At 39.1% G+C, this 23395-nt stretch overlaps 1 protein-coding gene across 14 annotated transcripts in view; it reads left to right on the top strand.

The window, feature by feature from the left end:
- dock9 (dedicator of cytokinesis 9) overlaps nucleotides 1–23395 on the top strand; it is a 93176-nt gene that overhangs the window by 60635 nt on the left and 9146 nt on the right. For 5 of the 14 annotated variants that reach the window (XM_011489821.3, XM_011489817.3, XM_011489818.3 and 2 more), the window contains exons 15-46: nucleotides 309–431; nucleotides 638–717; nucleotides 835–1022; nucleotides 1097–1162; nucleotides 1240–1332; nucleotides 1419–1542; nucleotides 2767–2885; nucleotides 3627–3713; nucleotides 3795–3884; nucleotides 6437–6552; nucleotides 8009–8078; nucleotides 8155–8280; nucleotides 8367–8438; nucleotides 9838–9984; nucleotides 10093–10176; nucleotides 10250–10361; nucleotides 10935–10976; nucleotides 11555–11733; nucleotides 11809–11925; nucleotides 12985–13099; nucleotides 13183–13316; nucleotides 15957–16062; nucleotides 16143–16209; nucleotides 16293–16340; nucleotides 18165–18301; nucleotides 21108–21223; nucleotides 21299–21436; nucleotides 21889–22071; nucleotides 22200–22313; nucleotides 22410–22625; nucleotides 22715–22772; nucleotides 22886–22992. In XM_011489821.3, coding sequence (XP_011488123.1) covers nucleotides 309–431; nucleotides 638–717; nucleotides 835–1022; nucleotides 1097–1162; nucleotides 1240–1332; nucleotides 1419–1542; nucleotides 2767–2885; nucleotides 3627–3713; nucleotides 3795–3884; nucleotides 6437–6552; nucleotides 8009–8078; nucleotides 8155–8280; nucleotides 8367–8438; nucleotides 9838–9984; nucleotides 10093–10176; nucleotides 10250–10361; nucleotides 10935–10976; nucleotides 11555–11733; nucleotides 11809–11925; nucleotides 12985–13099; nucleotides 13183–13316; nucleotides 15957–16062; nucleotides 16143–16209; nucleotides 16293–16340; nucleotides 18165–18301; nucleotides 21108–21223; nucleotides 21299–21436; nucleotides 21889–22071; nucleotides 22200–22313; nucleotides 22410–22625; nucleotides 22715–22772; nucleotides 22886–22992 — 3574 coding nt within the window. Of the gene's footprint in view, nucleotides 1–308; nucleotides 432–637; nucleotides 718–834; nucleotides 1023–1096; nucleotides 1163–1239; nucleotides 1333–1418; nucleotides 1543–2766; nucleotides 2886–3626; nucleotides 3714–3794; nucleotides 3885–6436; nucleotides 6553–8008; nucleotides 8079–8154; nucleotides 8281–8366; nucleotides 8439–9837; nucleotides 9985–10092; nucleotides 10177–10249; nucleotides 10362–10934; nucleotides 10977–11554; nucleotides 11734–11808; nucleotides 11926–12984; nucleotides 13100–13182; nucleotides 13317–15956; nucleotides 16063–16142; nucleotides 16210–16292; nucleotides 16341–18164; nucleotides 18302–18492; nucleotides 18537–21107; nucleotides 21224–21298; nucleotides 21437–21888; nucleotides 22072–22199; nucleotides 22314–22409; nucleotides 22626–22714; nucleotides 22773–22885; nucleotides 22993–23395 lie in introns of all 14 variants that reach the window. The other 9 variants (XM_011489823.3, XM_011489820.3, XM_011489825.3 and 6 more) reach the window with 5 other exon arrangements.

The following is a 23395-nucleotide window of genomic DNA, read 5'->3' as shown; positions in this document are numbered from 1 at the left end:
TTTTGTTTAGTTGCTATTGCACATAAATCAATCAATCAAACTTTATTTATAAAGCACTTTTCATATAAAAGCATAACACAAGTGCTTTACATTAAAACAAAACAAAATAATATAAAAACAAGCACAAAAATAAATAAATAAATAATTTGTTGTAAGATAGTTTAACAGCACATTCATAAATGTAAAAAAAAAGATTTTTATTTGTGATACTACAATATTCTTTTTTTCTATTGTAAAAAATATTCAAAAGTGCAGAATGTGTTTATTTATTAAAGTACGTTTTCTGACTTTCTTCTCCTGTTCTTCAGGCCTTTATTCAAAGATGCTTCAGGAACCCTGGACAAAAGCGCTCGCTTCTCTGCTTTGTACAGGCAGGACAGCAACAAACTGTCCAACGATGACATGCTCAAACTGCTGGCTGACTTTAGAAAGTTAGTGGTGCTTCTATTATAGATGTAAACTTTAAGTGATCTGTCTGGATTAACAAAAAGGAGTCTTCCTGGAACTTTTACCTTGGAAAAATGTTGTTTTTCCTCACAGCTGTTAACGCATTTACACACTGCACACCCTGTCTGCTTCTTTTTGGTCTTTAGATGATACCAAATCCTCAGCAGGGATGTATTTTTCTTTTCCTCAGACCTGAGAAGATGGCCAAGCTGCCTGTAATCCTAGGGAATCTAGATGTTACCATCGACAACGTAGCCCCGGATTTGACGAGTGAGCCCTGACTCTGGATCAGCTGAAGAGACAAAAGCTGGTTCTGCTCAGACCAGACTGATCGCATCATCTGCACTCTGTTTATTTGGTCTTTCTGTGTCCTGCTCCTGTGTGTAGATTGTGTTACGTCCTCCTACATTCCTGTGAAGCAGTTTGATGTCAGAGAGAAGAGCAACATCTTTTTTGAAGTGGAGGAGTTTGTGCCGTGCATTGCCAAATGCTCTCAGCCTTTCACCATTTACAACAATCACCTCTATGTCTACCCGAAGCACTTGAAATATGATGGCCAAAAGGCATTCGCAAAGGTATTTATATATTTATAATGCAGTTTACAAATTTCCATTTTGGAAATATAATCCATCCCTGTATTTTTCCTCAGGCTCGAAACATAGCTGTCTGCATCGAGTTTAGAGACTCGGATGATGAAGATGCTGCATCACTTAAGGTAAAAGTTGGCAGAAATTTCCAAAAGAAAAGCATTTTTAGTTACTTGAAGAAATTTTTTTTTCTGTATTTACTCAGTGCATCTATGGGAGACCTGGAGGACCCTTGTTTACCAAAAATGCCTTCACCTCAGTATTACATCACCAGCAAAACCCCGACTTCTACGACGAAGTAAGGCACCACCTGAAGAAGAGTTCATGTCAGCTTGTGTTTGAGCAAAACGATGAATATTGGCTGTGATGTTCACTCATGTTCAGTTTAAGATCGAACTGCCCACCCAGCTCCACGAGAAACATCATCTGCTCTTCACTTTCTACCATGTGAGCTGTGAAAGCAACAGCAAGGCCAGCACCAAAAAGAGGGACCTGATTGAAACGCAAGGTTAGACACTTTCACCTGAACCTCTGACTTAAAGAACCACTCTGATGGAAATGGTGTTTTTGGTGTTTTTGTGGCATTTTTGTCTTGATGGAGGACATATATAAAGAAAATTAAAAATAAAGTTGTATTTTATTCAAATTGTGAAGTAGAAATAAAATGCTGGTTGAAAAAGAGCCTATTTGTGACTTAGAAAATATACTGGGCGGGCCACAAACTCGAATTTTCCAATGTTCTACTGAACTACTGCCACAGGTTTTTTGATTTTGGCTAAAAATGGCATAATCGTTGTTAAAAGACCACTGGGAACACTTTTAAATATATCAGAAGATGATCAGAGGGGGTCTTTAAAGTAGTTTCAACTTAAGTACTATATTATTTCCTGAAGTTTTAAGTTTACGCTCAAGTCAAAGAACCACAGGAGAACTAAAGTATGAACCACCACAGCTGATTTAGCTAGCACTCAACTCCCGTCCCTTATTAGTCCTGTCCTGCAGCTAAAACCCAACAACACAACGGCTGTATAAACGTTTTTGGATTTAGTTTTCTTGAATATTTAAATCTAAACTCAGAAATTGTCTGAGAGTCGAGTTACTTCTGCATACTTCCAGGTGAACAAGGTGGTTCAGGCACTCTGGATCCATGTGTCTGTCCCAACAGAAGTCCATATGTTTTCTGCAATTTAGCCAATTTCCCTGCCAGTTTAAGCTGAAATGTGCTTTTTTCAGTCTTTTATGCATTTCAGAATCTCACATTTCTTTGTTTTATGAACTGTTTTGAACTTCTGTCTAAATTTTTCCTACCTTCCAATCCAGCTCACCAAAAGTTTTACGAACTGTCTCTGGAAACAACGCTACCTCAGCCTATTTCTAAATGTTTGGAGCTTAAAAACTTTGATGTAATACAACCACACAAACGATACTGGACGTAAACGTTTTGCATCTAAAAAATTTGAGTAGATGAAGAAAACCGCCCTGGTTGGACAATTTTAAAAACTAGGTCACCATTTGACAAATTTTGACAGTTTAGGCACATGAACACTCATGTGAGTTTGTCGCATGACGGCTTTATACACTTAAAAAGCCATACCATGCAAATCTATCAAAATGTGTTGGCCTCCTTTGGGTCTACCAATAGAGAAAGTTGTCTGGAAGTGCGGAGTCTAAGCTCTTGTCACTGAATCTCTGTTTTCTTTTGGTTGTTGCTTTGTCCTCTGTGTGTCCTCAGTGGGGTACGCCTGGCTGCCCCTGCTGAGGGATGGCAGGGTTATCATGAATGAAAGTCACATCCCTGTAGCTGCCAACCTGCCTGCTGGGTACCTGGGCGGTCAGGAGGGAACCACCAAGGTATTGAAAACATGTTTTTTATCACTCAGGCTCATCTCCCTGTAAATATGAATCCTTTATATTTTCCATTTCGTCTTCACTCTACTTAAGGATTAAATATGGCTCTTGTAATTATTTTTAATTAAAACTAAAACTATTGATGTAAAGAGAGTAAAATAATGGATTCAGCTCATCATTACCACAAGAGTAACTGACCACCATTAAGTGTGACCAACCATTACTGCTAGAAACGTTTGATTCTTAATTAGGACCAATGTCTTATTTTGTAATATTTTCAGACTTCACTAATTGATCTCACCATTTCTGTTTGCAACAAATGCTGTAGTGACAAACCAAAGACTATAACCGCAAAAGAGTTCATCTATTTTCCAATTTTTTCCTTTTTTGAAGTGATGTTCTTATGACGGGCAATCAGGTTCTCATTGATAAATGTTTTGATTGAAATGTTGCCATGCCAATGTTTATGTTGTTATAACAATATTTTGACTACACTAACATATCCACCATGTGTAAATGCGTTACAATCTTGTTATTAAGTCAAGGTGCCGATCGCAATCCAAATTAAGAGAGCTTTGCTCACTGGAACGTGGAACAAGACATTTAACTGAAATTGCAGTGACAAAAGCACGTCTTCATCATTATCATTTACTTTAGTTCTCCAACCATCTATTTCCCAGCTTTTCCACTTAACTAGGTCTGAGTATGAGCATGTTTCCAGTTTTTATCTCATCACTTTTACAGCATTTGAGTCCTGAGGTCAAATGGGTCGATGGAGGGAAGCCCTTATTTAAGGTGTCCACTCACCTTGTGTCCACCATCTACACTCAGGTTTGTGTAACTTTATAGGAGGGAAAACACAAATAAAAGTGCACCCTGTCCTGTTTCTAATGACGTCTCTTCACGTTTCAGGATCAGCATTTGCACAACTTCTTTCATCACTGTCAGCATATTGCTTCAGGAGCCCAGGTGTTGGGAGGAGAACTGGTCAAGTATCTCAAGGTAACTTAGCCTTGACACTGAACATAACACTCAACTCGGGGTACAGACTATGTGTTTTGAAGGCACAGTGAAGCATATCTCTGTTGGTGTAGAGAAAAGCATCATATGCAGCTTATTTCTTCCATTGATTTGGTCTTTACATTTCAGCCACACCTGTCACTTGGTCGTACGTGACATCCAACTATTCTAAACTAAACCCACTAAAACATCAAAATCAGTGACTCCTGGATATCTGGCATTCAGAAAACCTTATCTGACTTACTTTTATTTTATAAAAACAGTATTTCTTTAAATAAATTACTGTAAACAAATAAGGTTTGGTCATGTGATCCATTTAGAATTGACTCGTACATTTGGTGTTAACTCCAATGATGTGCAATCAAAAGGAAAAACCAGACCGTTGGGTTTAGGAACACGGCCTGTCGGCAGAAGAAATTTACAGACAATTGTCCCCAAAAAAATGACAAAAACCCTTGTGTCCTCAATTTTGAGGTCTAACATCAAATACAATTCGATCAGTAAGGGTTGATGCCTTGCCAAGGATGTGGGGGCTTCATCCACTGTGGAAGAAAAAACTAAAAACTCATCTTTTTAGCTTAGCTTTTAAGTAGTTTTTATACTTCCTCATGCGTTAGTTTGATTTTATGGGCTCTCTATGTTTGTTTTTGAATAATGTGTATGTGGGGGGCATTTTTTATGGCCCACAACCATCCTGGGCTGCAAAGACCAGATTGTTTTCACAATTCTTCTTCCTGAATTAAAATAAAAATGTCACCCCTGCCACATACAAATTTTGCACGAACCTAGTACCGGGTTAAAAATGAATTTTCTGCAATTTAGTGATTTTCACATTTTTGCTGTTTTTTTTTAATTATTCCTTATAAAATTTCACCAACTTGCCAAAAGATGAAGTCCAGAACCACTACCGACGTTTCATTGACACTTTGACCTAAAGAACAGGCCAATATTTTAAATCCCCCCCCCCCCCCCCCCCCCAAAAAAAATCCCTTGTATTATCTATCTTCTACAAAAGAAACTCCTCCTAAGGATTTTGATCTATCGCCTCCTAAATCCTCAAGAATCATTCCAAAGCTACTCAGGAAAAAATGTTGTTTTTAAAGTTTGTAGATTTTGAACAGCGTTGCTCGCCCTTTTTTTTTTTACTGGAATATTGTGAAAATTTAATGCATGAATCCTTGGCGCACATCCAAGTGTTAACAATATGTGTGGGGTTAAAAAAAACTGTTGTCAAGGAAACCAAAAAATTTACTTTTGCAGAATATCTTAAAAATGATAAAAAAAAAAAAAATTTTTATGTATTTTTTTATTTATTTTTACATGATGCTTTGACAAGCGGAGCAGGGGCAGAAGGGGAGGGGGAGGGGCAAATATCAGCCTCTAAGCCATTGGGGGTGGGTCTAAAGGGGGCGACTTTAACTATATTTACTATTTTCACTATTATTTTCTAAATTTAAATATTTTATTTGTTTCATGAAAGCACTTTGAGGGATTCTGCAATAGGAAAAGTGCCCTATAAATAAAGTTTAATTTGAATTTAAATAAAAACTGCTGAATCACTTTCGACTCTGTGTTTTGACAAACATTGCAACAAATAGAAGTGATTTGCTTGTGGTCTAAGCCCCAACTGGTTTCTTAGTGAACTGCATACAACTTGATTTTGTGTGCAAACTTTAAATCAAATCATTCTTTCACTCTTTAGAGCTCGTGGTCACTTTTGAGGGGTTTGAAACAGTGACTCCCAGAACACCTTCCCCTTAGGCAACAGCTCACTACTAACAAGCCGGTAGTACAAAACCTAAGGGAGGGGGGGGCAAACGATCTGCAAACACCCAGCATGTAATCCTAAACGAACTGTAATGGAAACCCTCTTCCCTCCGGCTAGGATTAGTCAGACTTGAAATCCAAACTCCTTACTTTGGTGATAATCGGACGAAATAGTCTGTTAAGGGGCCCTGCAGCAGTTACTACCAAAGCAGTTCCCACAGAGAACATAGGCAGATGCATCCACATTACTTCTTCACAACACCTACTGATTAGCAAGGCCATCTTGATGTTTTATTGTGGAACCTTGCAAACATCCAGGTTATATTAACTTGCCGTTCATTGTTCCTTCTCTCGTTGGCATCAGATCTTATTTCTGTCTTAAGAATCTGGATATTACCACTTCTGTGGCAGTCGATAAGGACCTTCGTTTACTCGTTCTCTTCTCAGTTTTACCCCCAGTTCACTTGTGAAGTTGTAAAGTAAACACTGCCCTTCATGCGAACAATAGAAGGTGAAATGGCAGGTCCGCTGTGGCAGGCGATGCAGCACGCCAAACGACTTAACTGTGAGTTTCCTGTAGGGTGGAAAGAATGCCACACAGTCTAAGATAAATTACCCAGATCCTGCATCATAAAGTTTGCATTCGGCACAATGTTTTTCACACCTATTTAAATAAAACTGCAAAAAATATTAGCAAATGCATGCTCATGCAATGAATTTTCACCATTTCTTCTAACAAATATTCATCTCTGATGTTACATCCTCAGAGTCTGCACGCCATGGAGAGTCATGTGATGATCAAGTTTCTGCCAACCGTCCTCAATCAGCTGTTCAGGGTTCTAACCAGCGCCACCCAAGAGGACGTAGCGGTAAATGTCACCAGGCAAGTGTCCTTGAAAAAAGCTGTGATTGTAGGGCATAAACAGCCATGATGGTGCCACTAAAGGAGGACAGCTTGTTGTAACAGCAGGGTGAAATTTTAAAAACCCCACTCTGATGGTCTTTTGAGATATTTTCAAAGTGTCTCCAGTCGTCTTTTAATTATGATTATGCAGTTTTTAGCCAAAATTTAAAAAACCTTTGTTGTTTTCTAGGAATAGTTTCTGCAGAACAGCAGTAGTTTATTAGAATTTCACCTCAAAGTTGTGAGCAGGACTGTTGGTGCAGAACAAACCCTTCCTGTCACCCATGACTAAGAGCTACCTATTTACATTCTATACCACTAGCTTACTGCCCCTCACATCCCCAACCTAACATTACTTCTGCAGCAAAAATGGCTAGCACTATTGGAGCTATCCAGCCGTAAAGTTTTGAGCTCGGATGAGGAAAACGAAGACGTACATGGATCTAGTCGTGTACAAGTGGATGCATCAGATTGGACCAGAGCAGGGAGCTCGTGGCCCGCCCAGCGTATTTTCCACGTCACAAATACAATCTTTTTTCAAACTGCATTTTTTTCATCTGCTCCTGATTCACAACAAATTGAATAAAGAAATACTAAGAAATGCAATTTTGAGCATAATGTTCTTCATATATGTCCTCCATCATCAGAAAAATGCCACAAGAACATGAAAAAAAACCCACAATTTTAACTGGAGTGGGTCTTTAAGATGATCCTGTCGAATCCTAAAGGATTTTTATTCAAAATGTTTAGGAAAAAAGAGTTTTGAATTTACCGTATTTTCCGGACTATAAGTCGCACCGGAGTATAAGTCGCACAAGCCCAAAAATGCATTTTAAAGTAGAAAAAAACACAGATAAGTCGCACTGGACTATAAGTCGCATTTTGACAGGAAATTTATTTGACAAAATCTGTGACCAAGAACTAATAACTTTCACAACTTCATATGACACAATCATAGCAGACTGTTTATCTCATAATTTCACAGTAATTCTTTCTCATAATTATTTATTTATTCTTTTCATGAAGCATCATTGGCCAACTAATTCTCTGTTTTCATCCTGTATTTGTAGAAACGGTTGTCATTTTATCGCATTTCTGAATCTATGAAATCATTGGAAAATAGAATATTATGTTGTTAGCCTTCAAGATCTTACTGTAAAAAAAAGTTTGCTGATTCTCTGAGTCACTTAACAAACTCTTAACACTTAACATACCTCAAACATCAAATTGACCCAGGAACATCATCTCTGTTCCTCACAAATGAACATAACAGGAGGGTTAACAATGTATTTATTTCAATTTATTTCTCATATAAGTCGCTGCGGAGTATAAGTCGCACCCCTTGCCAAACTATGAAAAAAAGGGCGACTTATAGTCCGGAAAATACGGGTATATAAATAAAGGACATTTATTTCTTTTCCTTTTTTTTTTTTAGAGTCATGATCCATGTTGTAGCTCAGTGCCATGAGGAAGGTTTGGAGCACTACCTTCGCTCTTACGTGAAGGTAAAAATTACTTCATCCATGTTTCATTGTGGTTATAAATTATCTTTTTGATGACACACAAGCTTCTGTCTGACAGTTTGTCTTCAAGACTGAGCCGTACACCTCCTCCACGACCCGAACGGTTCATGAAGAGCTGGCAAAGGCCATGACGGCGATCCTCAAGCCTTCTACAGACTTCCTGACTAGTAATAAGCTTCTCAAGGTAATTTGTCTGCTCTTTTTGAAAGCATTGCAATGTAGGTAATAATGTCCACATTGTTCTCTGATGCAAGCTTCTTTGTCCTGCAGTACTCCTGGTATTTCTTCGAAGCTTTAGTCAAGTCAATGGCTCAGTATTTGATTGAAAGCTGCAAAGTTAAGGTGAGTTAACCACAGCATGTGCTTTACTCCGAGGCATCTGCTTGTGTCTCTTCCACTTAAGTTAAAGGTTTACAACAGGCCAGGTCCTGCACACAGCTGCAGAACATTATTGGTCCACAGACAGCCACACATTGTGGTGCGCTCTAAATGTTGGAATTAGTTTGAAGCCTTTAAGCCACATCCACATCCGTGTGTTTCACCCCCTCTGGTGTGATGAGGAGTTCTAACCAAAGCCGCAACTGAGAAAAAAAATTCCTTGTACTAATTGTAGGTGCTTTATAAAAAAGGGGAAGGTGGGGTCCTGTTTTGGCATGCATTGACTTCTTTCTTTCTTAAAGTCCTTCTCCGATCATCCATTGATCTGTTGCAAAAGCGTTCCCAGTGGTCTTTTAATTAAGATTATGCTGGTTTTTTTTTTTACTGTTATTTTCTAGGACATAGTTTCTGCTGAGCGGCAGTAGTATATTGGAAAAATTAAACTGTGAGCTGTGGGCAGGACCTTTAGTGCAGATCAACCCCCCCCCCCCTCCTCCCCCTTTGCTGGGAGCTCAAAGCAGGAAAATTGTGGCCCGCCCTGCAAATTTTTTTACGGCTCAAATAAACTCTTTTTCAAAAAGACTTTTTTTGTCTGCTTGTAAAAAAAATATACAGAAATGCAACTTTGAGCTCAATTTTCTTCATATATGTCCTTCATCGTCAGAAAAATGCCACAAAAACGCGTAAAAAAACACCAAAACACAATTTTTATCGGAGTTGGTCTTTACCAAACACACATATTTTTACTAAGGTGGACCTGCATGATGTAATGTCATTCAAAGCATCAACGTTTTCCCCAGACTGTTTCTAATTCAGTTTATTAAATAAATCACCAACTTACATCCAAAGCCGAATGAAGGCGAACCACCAAGAATGCAGGAAAAATATTAAACTGAGCAGAATACAATCATTTGAAGCTATAATATCATTCAGTCCTGGTCTTTCCCAAAAGGCAAATTTTTCCTGAAGGCTTTTTAATAGCAGATAAATGACAGAAATGTTCTACAGAATAATTTGGGGGTGTAATGCCTGAACATGTAGTTGACTGTGAAGAAGAAAGCACAGTAAGAATAAATCTTCTCTCTTAAATCAATATTGGTAAAAAAAAAAAATAGGACTCACCTTTTCTGATTATTCAAATACAGTATAATCATTTTTAATGCTAATGTTGTACATGGAATAGGTGAGTTTATACATTATTAAAAGGGCAAAATATTTTTGGTTTCGACTCTATAATTTAGGTGTTTTGTGCATCAAACCCCTCTGACATGAACGTTCTGGTGAAGTTTGGGAAAAACTGTTGAGAGACCGTAAAATGAAAATTGAAACATTGTTCACCCTTGTTTTTTTGTTTGTGCTTCAGCTGTCCAGGAATCAGCGATTCTCTGCATCTTTCCATCACATGGTGGAGACTCTGGTAAACATGATGATGCCACACATCACTCAGAAGTACAAGGACAACCTGGATGCTGCCCGAAACGCCAACCACAGCCTTGCAGTCTTCATCAAGGTCGGCATGCACATTTTCTGCTCCGCTGTGTGTTTTTGAGCGCCACTAATTCTCAGTATGTGTCACGTTTAGCAAAAATGAATGTCTGTACCGGCTTTTGTCCTAAAGCGCTGCTTTAATCTGATGGACCGAGGCTTCGTGTTCAAGCAGATCAACAACTACGTCAACTGCTTTATGCCTGCAGACCCAAAGGTGAAATAACCACACTCACCATCACAGCGCTCCAAGTCACCTTCAAGTAACACTGCGATGTTTCTAATTGCAGACACTGTTTGAGTTCAAGTTTGAGTTCCTGCGGGTGGTGTGCAACCATGAGCACTTTGTGCCCCTAAACCTGCCCATCCCTTTTGGAAAGGGGCGGATACTGAGATTTCAGGGTAAAAAAACTTAACTTTTATTACACAGTGATGGCGTTTGAATTTAGACAGAGAGTGAAAAACATTCATCACTTAAACACAGTGTTCCCTCGTTTATTGCAGGGGTTACATTTAAAAAAAAAAAAACTCTCGAAATAGGAAGTTTGCAAGAATGATTAGAGATGTTTTAATGCTGTGAAACCCTTCACTGCACAATTTTTCTGAGACAAACGTTTCAGTTTTTTCTCTTGTTTAAACTCTCAAAGTTCAAACCTTTCTAGAAAAATGAGTCCAGTATTATAGAATGAAAACAAAGATCTGATCGTGATCAAAGATTCATGTAGGTTTGTCAAAATGAATGCATTCTGTACAGGAGAGATGGCAAGGAAGGTTGATTGACGATAGACTACAGCCTATCAGGATGCAGAACACAGCGGGCTGTAAAAAAAATTTAACAATGAGCTAAAAAATCTGCAAAACTGCGAGTGAACCGCGATATAGCGAGGGAGCACTGTACTCAAACATTAAAAAAGATGTACTGACATAAATTTTAAAAATGATCTACTTTCTGTTTTTTTTGCTTTCCTCAACTAGCTTTAATATCTGAAACAGTGAAGTCGTATAATACTCCCTTAGGTAGGTGCAAGGAGAGTGTCCTGCATGTCATCCCCAAAAAAGCAGTTAAACAGTTCATCTCTGGGGGTTTGAAGTGTTTTTTGGTTACAATAGGTGTTATAGGGCTTTTTGTTCAAGGAAAACAATCAGATGTTCTTTTCATGGCTGCATGCTTTAAAAATAGGTTTTAAAATGCCCAAAGTAACCTAAATGTGTGTAGTTTCTGTTGGTGTGTGATTTGGGATGGCTTTATTTCCTTCTCAGTGCTGTTGGAAACCATCTCCTGCTGTTCCGTGAGCGGCTGAAATCTTGTTAGTCTTTCCGTTGATGTGCTCAGTGGGACTCTGTCTAAGCTGAAGCTTCAAGCTCGCCTCTCCGTCTGCTTTGATGGACCGTCTTTCAGGGAAACATTTCTCCTTCGCTTATCTGGTTTTGATCCATTCCGGCGTCTTGTCTCTGTTCTCATTAATTGCTAAAAATGGAATGGGAAACGCTCCCCCCATCAGGGCTGGGCTGGTTGTGACTCCTCATGCCTTAATGTGCTGCCGTTTCTCATCGGTCAGTGCTAACATCCTCCCCGTGCTCTTCCTGCCTCACAGACCTCCATATGGACTATTCTCTGACGGATGATTTCTGTAAGAACCACTTCCTGGTCGGGCTGCTGCTCAGAGAGGTCAGCGCCGCTCTGCAGGAGTTCAGGGACATTCGCCAGATAGCCATCCAAGTGCTGAAGAACCTCATGATCAAACACACCTTTGACGACCGATACTCCTCAAAGGTTTGTGTTTCCTGCCCCTGCAGCTGCAGGCCTTTGACGATGTGTAGATTCTAAAAATGTTCTGGGTTTTTTCAGAGTCAGCAGGCAAGGCTGTCCACTCTCTACTTTCCCTTGTTTGGGCTCCTTCAGGAGAACGTCAACAGACTGAATGTGAAAGAAGTTTCTCCTTTTCCTGTCAACCAATCCAACAATGTAAGAGCGCCATCTTGTGGCTATTGGCAAATGTTTTCTGTACACTTCAATAATAATGTCTAAAGAAAAGCAGGTATTTTGCTGAGACTGAAAAAGGAGGAGAAAAACAAAAATCCTTGCTTGCCAACATAAATTAATTTGTTGTTCTATTTGAATTTTTTTTTTAAAACTCATAATATCTGCCAAAAAATATACCTTCTATAAAAATTAATCTACAAATGTTGGACTAGATTGTTGAAAAGATGCCAGTAGTCCATAAAAAATGATTTCGAAATAGATAAATGTTTTAGAATAGAAAACAGAAATTTTGAAACAAAAATGTTTGTGTTGCTATTTTTACCACTCAGAATTTTTGAAAACAATAATACCAAGAATAATGCATATTTTTTAATCATATTAAATTAAGGTTTACATTAGCTACAGTCATTAAACACAGAAAACATTACAAATGGTGTATTTTTCTGTATAAACAAACAAGTAATTGAGGTCTTTAATTAGATCATGTTTTTAAACCTTACAATTTAGCTTAATTAAGAAAAAAGATCCCACTCATAGTTTTACACAAAAATTTAATTTAATGCAATTCTTGAAAAATAAATATTTTCAGCTGATAATATTTTTATTCTGTATTTATCAAAGTCGTGACCCTAAAACAGACTGGCAACCTATCCAGTGTGTGTGCCAGTAACAGTAGCTTAGATAGGCTCCAGCAACCCAGTGATTCCACAATGTGTTAGGCGGGTTTGGAAGATAGAAGGATGGAAAGTTTCAGTGCTAATGTATATGTTAATTCGATCTGTAATACTTTAAAAATATTCTGTTTTATGGATTTATTGTTTCACCTGCCAGCTCAGTTCGCACATCAGGAGATTTTGAAGCCAAACTGGAATTTATTGTACCTAATTCTGGGTCGTTATTATCAGTGCACGTTCAAATGGCACAGAATATTTTATGTTTGTACTTCTTGAAGTTTGTCTCTTAATCAGCTGTTTGCTTTTGTTAGTAAAATGTCACTGTGTGAAGGCTTCCATCACATCTTTTTCTCTGCTTTGTGTTTAGAATGGAAGGGGGGAGGATTCTATCCTCAGCAACACTTTGATGACACCTCCTAGGTCCAGCACCTTCATGGACACAAGCTTGCACAAAGATGTTTTTGGAGTTATTTCAGGCACATGTAAGCCAAAAAAAGAACAAATAAGTAGGCACTTAAGTGTTAATGCACATTTAACTTGTTACCTATAAATATTTTTGTCACAGCATCACCTCACGCAGCATCCACGCCCAACATTAACTGCGTGCGCAGCGCAGACTCGCGGGGCTCCCTCATCAGCACCGATTCTGTGAACATCCTGCCGGAAAGGAACAGCGAAAAAGGCATTTCTCTGGACAAGGTGTTGATTTTGTTCAACTTTTGTCCTTCTCTTTGCAAATGTTGTTGGGAATTGTTGTTGAGATGCCCAAAGGCAAGACCAAACTCTTAAAAGAAAGGCAGGTTATGTTAACATGTGCCTTTGGCTCCCCGTCCCTGCTGCTTTACCGGACATGACAGATGAAGAGGTTTCTGCGGAGACACTCTGAGAATGTCCAGAGCCTCCAACTGGACTCTGAGGAGTCCATGCCGTCCTCACGCACCAGCCAGTGTGTCAGCGTGGATTTCTCCCTGCTCACTGTCCCCTCCGCCCCAGAGATCATCCTGCCCTCCAACATTTCACCTCAAGTACAGACTGTTTTCTGTCTTTCACACCTGCAAGGAGTGTCCCGTCTGGGAATGATGGTGTGTCTCAGAAACCCCAGACCTGACAAGATTCTGAGTAATTTTCAACCTCAATAAGCCTGCATGTTAGAGATGTCTCTCCAGTTTGTGTGCTTTGTTGTTTTCTCTGCCTCTGATTAATAATAAGGGATCTTTTAAAGAGTAAAGACTGACCCCCAATTGTGTATGTTAGGGTTTTAAAGCATATTGGTTAATATGATACAAGCAAATGACTTCAGTTTTATCTGGGTTGTTAGTAAAACTAAATTTAGCTTTGAGGTTTCTCACTCTGCAGAGCGTGAAAGTTCTCCACCCTTTAGAAAAACCTCAGCAATTCTCTCATGTTTTCCATGAAGTCATTTCCAGCAAGCTCCCTTCTCCAGACTAAGTACTGCCAAAGGAATGTGCTTAGCTGCACTGCTTTGGTTCTGTGTTTTTTTTTGCCATCCATATGCTTCTTCTCCTCTTCCAGGAAGATTTGATGTTTGTTTTCCATCGTTCAATTATCCAACATCCGCAGAGCCTTGCATCTTCTGGGGCTCCATTAGTGCAGCTTTATCACAACCTTTTGAAAACACATATCAATAATTTTTTTTTTTTTTAAAGCATTCTGTCCGAGGGCTTTTACAGCTGCAGTTTTTCCTCTGTCTTCTGTGTGCTTCTGCAGTCATCACTCACCTTACCAAAATAAAAGCACTGAGACCTGCACAGCTGGCACATTACAACTGGATCAATGATATCCAACTACTTTTTTTGTACCTTTGTGAGGCCTTTTAAAGTCAAGAAGTCTTTTATTTATTTATTTATTTATTTTTGTCAAGAATTCTAAGAACCAGTCAGGTGGATTTGTTTTTGTTTTTAAATACAGATTACAGAAAAAAAAGCTTTAGAGAATCAAATTTCAATAAATTATAAAATGAAAAAATGTTTATTTATATTAATAATATATTAATTAAAATGAATTAATTGTTCATTTATAAAGAAAAGAATTAATGGTAAAAAATTGAAGAAATAATACATATAAAAATTAAATGTATTATTGATAAATTAATTAATTAATTTTAATTTATTTATTAATTATTAATTTTAATTTATTAAATGTAATTAATATATTAATTTAAAAATAATAAGAATGAATGTTAAAAAATTTAAAAACTAACGAGGAAAAAACATTTGGGATAAATATGGAAAATAAATAACATTTGTATATACTATATCTATTTTGTACGGATTTTACTCAGTTTGGAAATTCCAAAATAGACAGACTTAATACAAATAAAAGTTTATTTTATCATCAATAGATTCTACTGCAGATTAAGATGCACAGTTTAATGTGCCAGTGTCTGTCAGGTGTGATGTTGGAGGTGAGAGTCTGTCAGTTAAAGTATCCTATGAATATAAAATTCATTTTATATTCACATCTACATTAGAACCAATGGGATAAAATATAAGAAAGTAGGGTGGTGAATTGTGTGAATTAGTTTATCATTAACAAATAAAAGTAAGGTTGGCAGAAAAAGGTGGGAAATGGATGATAGGAAATTTTCATTATTTACTCAAAAACAAAAATCAGATTTGATTCTAAGTACAAAAGATTCTGATTCTGGAAAATGGAAAGAAAAAAAGTCAATTCTGGCTCCAATAAAGTAAAGTTTTCAGGTAAAATGTTTAAATATTAAAATATTTTGTTGCTATTTTTTCTTAAATGTTTTTTTTTTCCAATATTTTATAGAATATATATTGTCCATTTAAAAAAAAAAAAAAACAATTGGACACACTGACACACTGTTTCTGTGTGAGACATGTGATCAATGAGACAAAATATTACTCTCATATGTAGATGTAATTTATGTTATCCTTATTTTTATTTTTGCATTAAAAACATCTTCATCAGTCGGATTTAGACTACAACAAGCAAACAGGAGTGAAGAAACACGACAACAAAATACAGTTATTTCTGCTGTTTTGTGTTTTTGCAAGCTGTGTGTACATTTTCCTTACTGCAAGTCTCCACTTTACAGTAGAGTTTTGGCGTACATAAAACCTTTGAAATGTATCCCAGGTAAATAAACCAAAAGCACTTTTCATAATGTGTACATATACAGGCTCAAATCTGGGTGTCCAGAATGAAACCAAGTCTTTTTTTCTTCAAAGTCCTGATGACTTTCTGTACATGTGACAGAACCGAAACCAGGGTGCTGCCATTTGTCCTCAATCACTTCCATTCATTTGCATACCTTGGCTATCTGTGCCTTAACAACCTGTTTGTCTCCATCAGAGCCAGCCTGCTTCCAGCACTCTGCTTCGATGTGATAAACTGGAGCAGACGGAGATCAAAAGTCTTCTCATGTGTTTCCTGCATGTGCTGAAAAGCATGTCAGAAGGTGAAGGGCGCCTCTTCTGTTGATGCTTACTCTGTGTTCAGACATGTTTATAACCCAGCAAACATCCTTCTGTTTTTCAGATGCTCTGTTCACGTACTGGAACAAGGCTTCATCTGCAGAGCTGATGGACTTCTTCACGTTAATCGAGTGAGGCATATTAGACGCCACTCTGCGTTGTAAGTGCTGCTAAAATATATATATGAAGGCTGACTTTTCTCTCCCACTTCAAGGGTGTGCCTCCATCAGTTCAAGTATATGGGAAAGAGATATATTGCAAGGTAAGGGTGACTAGACACTCGCCTCTTGTGCAATTTATCAGGATAATTCATCTTTTTGTGTCTGTTTTTCATAAAAATCATTGCAAATGTAAAAATTTGTATACACTCACCGGCCACTTTATTAGGTACGCCTTGCTAGTACCGGGTAGTACCCCCTTTTGCCTTTAAAACAGCCTCAATCCTTCATGGCATAGATTCAACAAGGTACTGGAAAGATTCCTCAGAGAGTTTGTTCCATATTGACATGACAGCATCACACAGTTGCTGCAGATTTGTCGGCTCCGCATCCATGATGCTAATCTCCCGTTCCACCACATCAAAAAGGTGCTCTATTGGGTTGACATCTGGTGACTGTTGAGGCCATTTGAGTCCAGTGAACTCATTGTCATGTTCAAGAAACCAGTCTGAGATGATTCCAGCTTTATGACATGGCACCTTATGCTGCTGGAAGTAGCCATGAGGAAATGATACATTGTGGTTGTAAAGGGATGGACATGGTCAGCAACAAAACTCAGGTAGGCTATGGTGTTGGAACCATACTTAATTGGTACTAAGGGGCCCAAAGTGTGCCAGAAAATACCCGCTACACCATTAAACCCCCACCGCCTGCCTGAACCATTGATGCAAGGCCATGCTTTCAAGTTGTTGATGCCAAATTCTAACCCTACCATCTGAATGTTGCGGCAGAAGTGGAGACTCATCAGGCCAAACAATGTTTGTCCAATCTTTTATTCTCCAGTTTTGGTGAGGCTGTGTGAATTGTAGCCTCAGTTTCCTGTTCTTAGCTGACAAAAATAGCATCTGGTGTAGTCTTCTGCTGCTGTAGCCCATCTGTCTCAAGATTGAATGTGTTGTGTGTTCAGCAGACCTCGATTGTAACCAGTGGTTGAGTTAGTGTTGCCGTTCTATCAGGTGGAACCAGTCTGGCCATTGTCCTTTGACCTTTGGCATCAACAAGGCATATCCGCCCACAGAACTGCCGCTCAATAGATATTTTCTCTTTTTCGGACCATTCTCTGTAAACCCTAGAGATGGTTGTGGGGGGAAAGGCCAGTATATCAGTAGTTCCTGTAATACTCAGACCAGCCCGTGTGGCACCAACAACCATTCGAAGTCAGTTAAATCACCTCTTTCTCCTTCTTCCCAGTTTGAACTTCAGAAGAACGTCTTGACCATCAATTGATGCCTAAATACATTAAGTTGCTGCTATGTGTTTAACTGATTAACAAGCAATTGGGCAGGTGTACCCAATAAAGTGGCCTATGAGTGTATGTTGAGCTCAAGTGTTTGGAATTCACTTTTCCCAAAGAATAATCTCACATTTTTTCTACAAATTTATGATCTTCTGGCTCCCATCTATGAGGGCTTTGATTGTTCCTCCTTCCTAACCTCACAACACTGTTTCTATCTTTATTTACTTAAATGCTGGCAAGTTTAATACACTGAAACAAAACCTGGCTCCTGCCCTTTCCTGCTTGGGTAAGACTAAGGGTGAAATTGACATTTCTCTGACTCAGTGCATGATATATTTAGGTTTTATGACACTGCTGTGACACTTTTGGTTGTCTAAACTGACTGCTTCTCCTCTTTTTTCAATGCACTGCTTGAGCTCGAACTTTTAGTTTTAACGCTGCTGACGCCTGAAGCTGCATGCCGAACATGCACTTTAGAAAACTTTGCACTCATGCAGGATCCTCTTTTCATCTACCCTCACATTTGAGGACATGTTTCACCCGTCAGATGGTGTGTCATTCCCTTTAACCCGCTTGGCTAAATCTGCTGGTATTCAGCCCTTCGACTAACATTATCCTGTTTCCTTGTCAGGAACCAGGATGGGGCAGGAACAGTAGCGCATGAGCGGAAGTCTCAGACTCTGCCTGTCTCCCGTAACAGGGCGGGAATGATGCATGCCCGCTTACAGCAGCTCAGCAGCCTGGATAACTCATACACTTTTAACAACAGTAAGTGTCCCCACACGTCATCAGATGTAAAACCTCCTCATCGTCCCCTTCATCTTCTTCCTCACCTTTCATTTACACCCAAGCAGGCACCAAGCAGAAACATCTGTGAGAAATTTGGAACAAAACTCAGAAGTGTTAGGAAATGCTCCTGTTTAGTAGCATTGTTTAATTCAGTTTCTTTATATTTTCAGTGTAAGAAAGATTTCAAGTATTCTTGGAATATCTGTAGACCATGGTAAGAGCGTGTCAGGCTGGCAGGATGGTTTTTGCTGGCTGGTTGAAAGTGGAGCATGCCCAACTTAACCAAACATTAGCTTTCTAAATCATCCTTTTCTTTTGTGCAGCTTCTTTTTTTTTTGCCTTGTTATGAATCCAAATGTTTCATTCCATTAAATTCCAAACTCAAACTAACATTGACCCATTGGCTGATGTGGTACCCATGTGTGCCATTTATGCTTAGTTCGGTGGGGAAAATGCTGCATCCATCCAAGTAAGCAAAACCGGTGGATGTTGCAAACCTGCTTTTGGTTGTTTTCTTTTGAAAAGCATTTTGAAAAATCCCAAATCTGCCTTTTGGGCCTAACTTAACATAATAATTTTTTTGGATAAAACAATAAAACTGTGTTGTTTCCTAGTACATAGTTTCTACAGATTGCCAGCGGTTCATTCGAAATTTGCCTCTAAGTTACGGGGCAGGACCACTAGTGCAGATAAACCCTGCCCCCCTTCCTGTCACCCATTACTGAGAGTTCTCTGTTTTTACACGCTATCCCGCTAGCTTACAGCCCCTCAGAACTGCAACCTAACATTACTGGTGTAACAAAAAACTGGTGCAAGAAATTATATTGCCATGCAGTCGAACTGTTTTGAGCCAGATCCCAGCTTAGATGAGGAAAACAAAGACGTGCTTGGATCTATATGGTGTGTTCTATATGGTGTGTTATGGATCAGAATGGAACAGGGAGCAGGGAGCTTGTAGCCTGACCATTGTATTTTCTATGTCACAAATACCGGAAAGCTCTTTTTCAAACATCATGTTTTTCGTTTGCTCCTGATTCACCACAATTTAAATACATATTGAATAAAGAAATACTTTAATTGTAATTGTCTTTATAATCAGAAAAATGCCCCAAAAACATGTTACAAACACCAAAAATACCCTTTCCCCTTGGAGTGGGTTTTCATCCCATCTTCTTTAGAGCACTTTACATTCACCTGTCCACACACACTGATGGAGGCAGAGTTCTCATGTGAGGTACTAACCTACAACTACAAGAAGCATTTTTAGGTTCAGCGTCTTGCCCAATGATATGTTGACACATGGACAAGCAGAGTGGGAATCGCACCCGGGACATTATGATCTAAGGTCTGCACCAAAACAGCTCATTTTTGAAGGATGGGGAAGTTTACCAACATGGCTTTAAAGCTCTTTTGTGGAAAATTATGGTTGTGGTTAGAGGGGTTTATTACTTTACTTTACTTAAATTACCAAGGCGTCCCACCACATTTATCTATTCTGACTTTTACCAATGAACTGTTTTATTATAACAGTCTCTTTTTTGCTCATTCAGTACAGAGAATCACATTGGCATATAGTTACAATAATCTGGCTTTACTGGAATTATCGGAACGCAGTAAAGCCTTAGTCAAATGAACCCACATGGGTGCTGCGGGTTTTTGGGTTGTCCGGGCCCGTGAAGGGTTTAAGAAAGGAGGTCCCCTGAGGCTTGTACGGCCAACCCAAGGCTTGACATGAAAAGTATCTATAAGGATAATGTAAAATGCATGCCCTTATGACCCTTATGCCCTTGTGTCACAGTCTAGTCGTTGGTTAGATCGTGTGCGGATGCAGCCATGCACAGGGTATGCAGATGCCCAAACAAACTGTCTAATTTCCTCTTTTCTCTGTCAGGCTGCACACAAGGAGCCTGCAAGGAGCTCACACTTATTATGTAGACAGCACTCTAACGGGCTACTTGCGCAATGCACAGGATTTGGGATGGTTGAAAAAATGACATTTTTGTGTGACGTTCCTGCGTCTCATCTTCTTTACCCTTACTTCCTCTTACATGTTGTATAAGTGTTCGCTATGGATCTGTTTCCTGCAGCATGCCTGTAAAAAACTATTTGCATGAAGATTTTCACTCTGGGCTCACTGAATGGTCTATGACCTTGATCTTTCTTGTGGGCCAACTGCATGACATGTACAATTTTGCCCATTGGTTTGCCCACAGACAAACCTGTATCCACCCATGAGGGAAGTTGTGACTAAAGCTTTAAACTAGGGATGTCCAAATCCGGGCCTCAAAGGCTGGCCTCCTGCTGGTTTTCCTGAAGCTCTCCCTTATCTGCTGTTAATTACCTGGCTTAGGTGTGTTTGGCCAATAAGGAGCTTCAATGTCAGGTTGGTTGGAAAACATGTAGAACACCAGCCCTCGAGGCCTGGAATTGGCTAAACTATTACAGTTCTGATGTTTCCTTTTTTCTGTTATGCTATGAAACAGCATTGCTTGTGAGGTGGCGCTTTAAACAAGTTAAATTCATCAGCTATAGTTTTCTCTTCCATTTCTTTTGACTTTTGAGCACAAAGTAACACTCTTGGTTGTACCTCATCATCCATTCTTGTGAAAACAGATTGTGACTAGCTTGTCATAAAATCTAATTGACTCTTTGGAATGAAACTTTATCTTTCCATCATTATGAAAACCTCCATCTTTCCAGCTTTGCCTTTAACACTGGGAGCTTCTATAGAGAGCTGAACACCAAATTTTTGGAGGAAAACAGAGTTTTTCTTTGTTTTTGTCAGCCTACAGCCACTCAGATGCAGATGTGTTAAATCAGTCATTGCTGGAGGCCAATATTGCCACTGAAGTGTGTTTAACGGTCCTGGACACGCTCAACATCTTCATCATGGGCTTCAAGGTGACAAACAACTCACTTGTCATGTTTTGATGTTGTATCAAATCTTTACCAGCTTTCGTCTTGTTTTTGTGACAGACGCAGCTGTGCTCGGACCACGGCCACAGTCCTCTCATGAAGAAGGTCTTTGAGGTTCACCTCTGCTTCCTGCGCATCAATCAGTCCGAAACAGCCCTGAAGCAGGTCTTCACAACGCTGCGTACCTTCATCTACAAGGTGTGATGAACTTATAGTGCCGCATTTAACTTAAAGTACCACTGGGATCATTTTTTAAACTGTTGTAAAAGCATTTCCAGTCCAGTATGATTATACAGTTTTTTGCCAAAATCAAAAAAACTTGTCATTTTCTTAAACAGCAGAGCAGCAGTAGTTCATTAGGAATTCACCTCTGGGCAGGATTGTTGGCGCACAGCATGGAGCTTGTGGAACTCCCAGCATATTTTCTAGGTCATAAATAAACTCTTTTTTTCCTACAGCATTTTTTCGTGTGCTCCTGATTCACAATCATTTGAAAAAAATTAATTCCCAGAGATGGAATTTGAAGCCTAATTCTCTTGATATATGTCCTCCATCAGAAAAATCCTACAAGAACATGTTAAAAACACCAAAAACACATTTTTCCTCAGAGTGGGTCTTTAAAGCATTTTGGCCTTTATTTTTCTCTCCAGTTCCCGTGCACTTTCTTCGAAGGGCGCGCAGACATGTGTGCAGCCTTCTGCTATGAGATCCTAAAATGCTGCAACTCCAAGCTCAGCTCCATTCGCAGCGATGCGGCTCATCTGCTGTATTTCCTCATGAAAAGTAACTTTGACTACACGGGCCGCAAATCCTTTGTGAGGACTCACTTACAGGTGAGATCCAACACAAGAGAAAGAGGAAGCATGGTTATGGATCTTTTTGTTTTTTTATCTTAAAGCACATAAATCAAATGTTAGGTAACAACAAATTTGATATCATTGTTTTGCATTATTTTCTGTAGGTGGTGATCGCTGTGAGTCAGCTGATTGCAGATGTGATCGGAATCGGAAGTACGCGCTTTCAGCAGTCTTTATCGATCATCAACAACTGTGCTAACAGCGACAAAACTATAAAAGTGAGGAACGTTATGCCTACAGGGGATCTCCAGGGGATCGTGAAGTGATGAGCAACAGGAGAAGCTAACCTTTCACCTATGATGTTCTGGGAACAGAACACTGCTTTCCCATCAGATGTCAAAGACCTGACCAAACGCATCAGAACAGTTTTGATGGCCACGGCTCAGATGAAGGAGCACGAAAGAGACCCAGAGATGCTGGTGGACCTGCAGTACAGCCTGGCCAAGTCTTACGCCAGCACCCCTGAGCTTCGCAAAACATGGCTGGACAGCATGGCCCGAATCCACGTGAAGAACGGAGATCTTTCTGAGGTCGGGGATCGATCTGATTCATCTCAGCAGAAATCTTGAATTTGCAGGGGGCAAAACATCACTTGTGTGTCATTTTTTTGTTATTACAGGCAGCCATGTGCTATGTGCACGTTGCGGCACTGGTGGCAGAATATCTCAGGAGAAAAGGTGCTTTAATAGAAATAAAAATATAAGATCCACTTCATAAAATGTATTCAGACCGGTTGCAAAAACTGGCTTTTTTAGGTGCTACGTGTGTTAAAAGGGTCTCTTATACACAGGAATATTCAAGCAAGGCTGCTCTGCATTCAGAGTCGTGACCCCAAACATCGATGAAGAAGCAGCAATGATGGAGGATGTGGGAATGCAGGACGTCCATTTCAATGAGGTACGGATGAGCAATTGTCAGAATCAAAATCCAATAACTTCAGTGAACAACTCATGTAGAAAAATGTGTAATTATAACAAAATATCAGCATTGCAACATCAAATGTAAAGCATCAAATGACGTTTAAAACAAGGTTTCAGATATCAAAACACTAAGCCTAAAAAAATCTCACATGCTTTTCTCTCAAGTTTGCTTTGCTTCAATTATTGAAATTATTTTTCATTTAATAACTTTCAGCTCCTAAATGAATCAGGTGTAATTGTTGAGGCCAATTTTCTTAGACACTGACTTGTGATTTTTCAAGATATGAATTTAAATATCTGTTGCACAAAAACTGTTAAAAATATATCAACAATAAGAATTTGTTTTTGTTTTTTCATCTTCAATCTAATTAATTTTGTGC

The sequence above is a fragment of the Oryzias latipes genome, chromosome 21 (genome assembly GCF_002234675.1).
Source record: "Oryzias latipes chromosome 21, ASM223467v1".
Taxonomy (NCBI): domain Eukaryota; kingdom Metazoa; phylum Chordata; class Actinopteri; order Beloniformes; family Adrianichthyidae; genus Oryzias; species Oryzias latipes.
The sequence above is the reverse complement of the archived record's forward strand: the minus strand, read 5'-3'. Positions and strand labels throughout refer to the sequence as shown.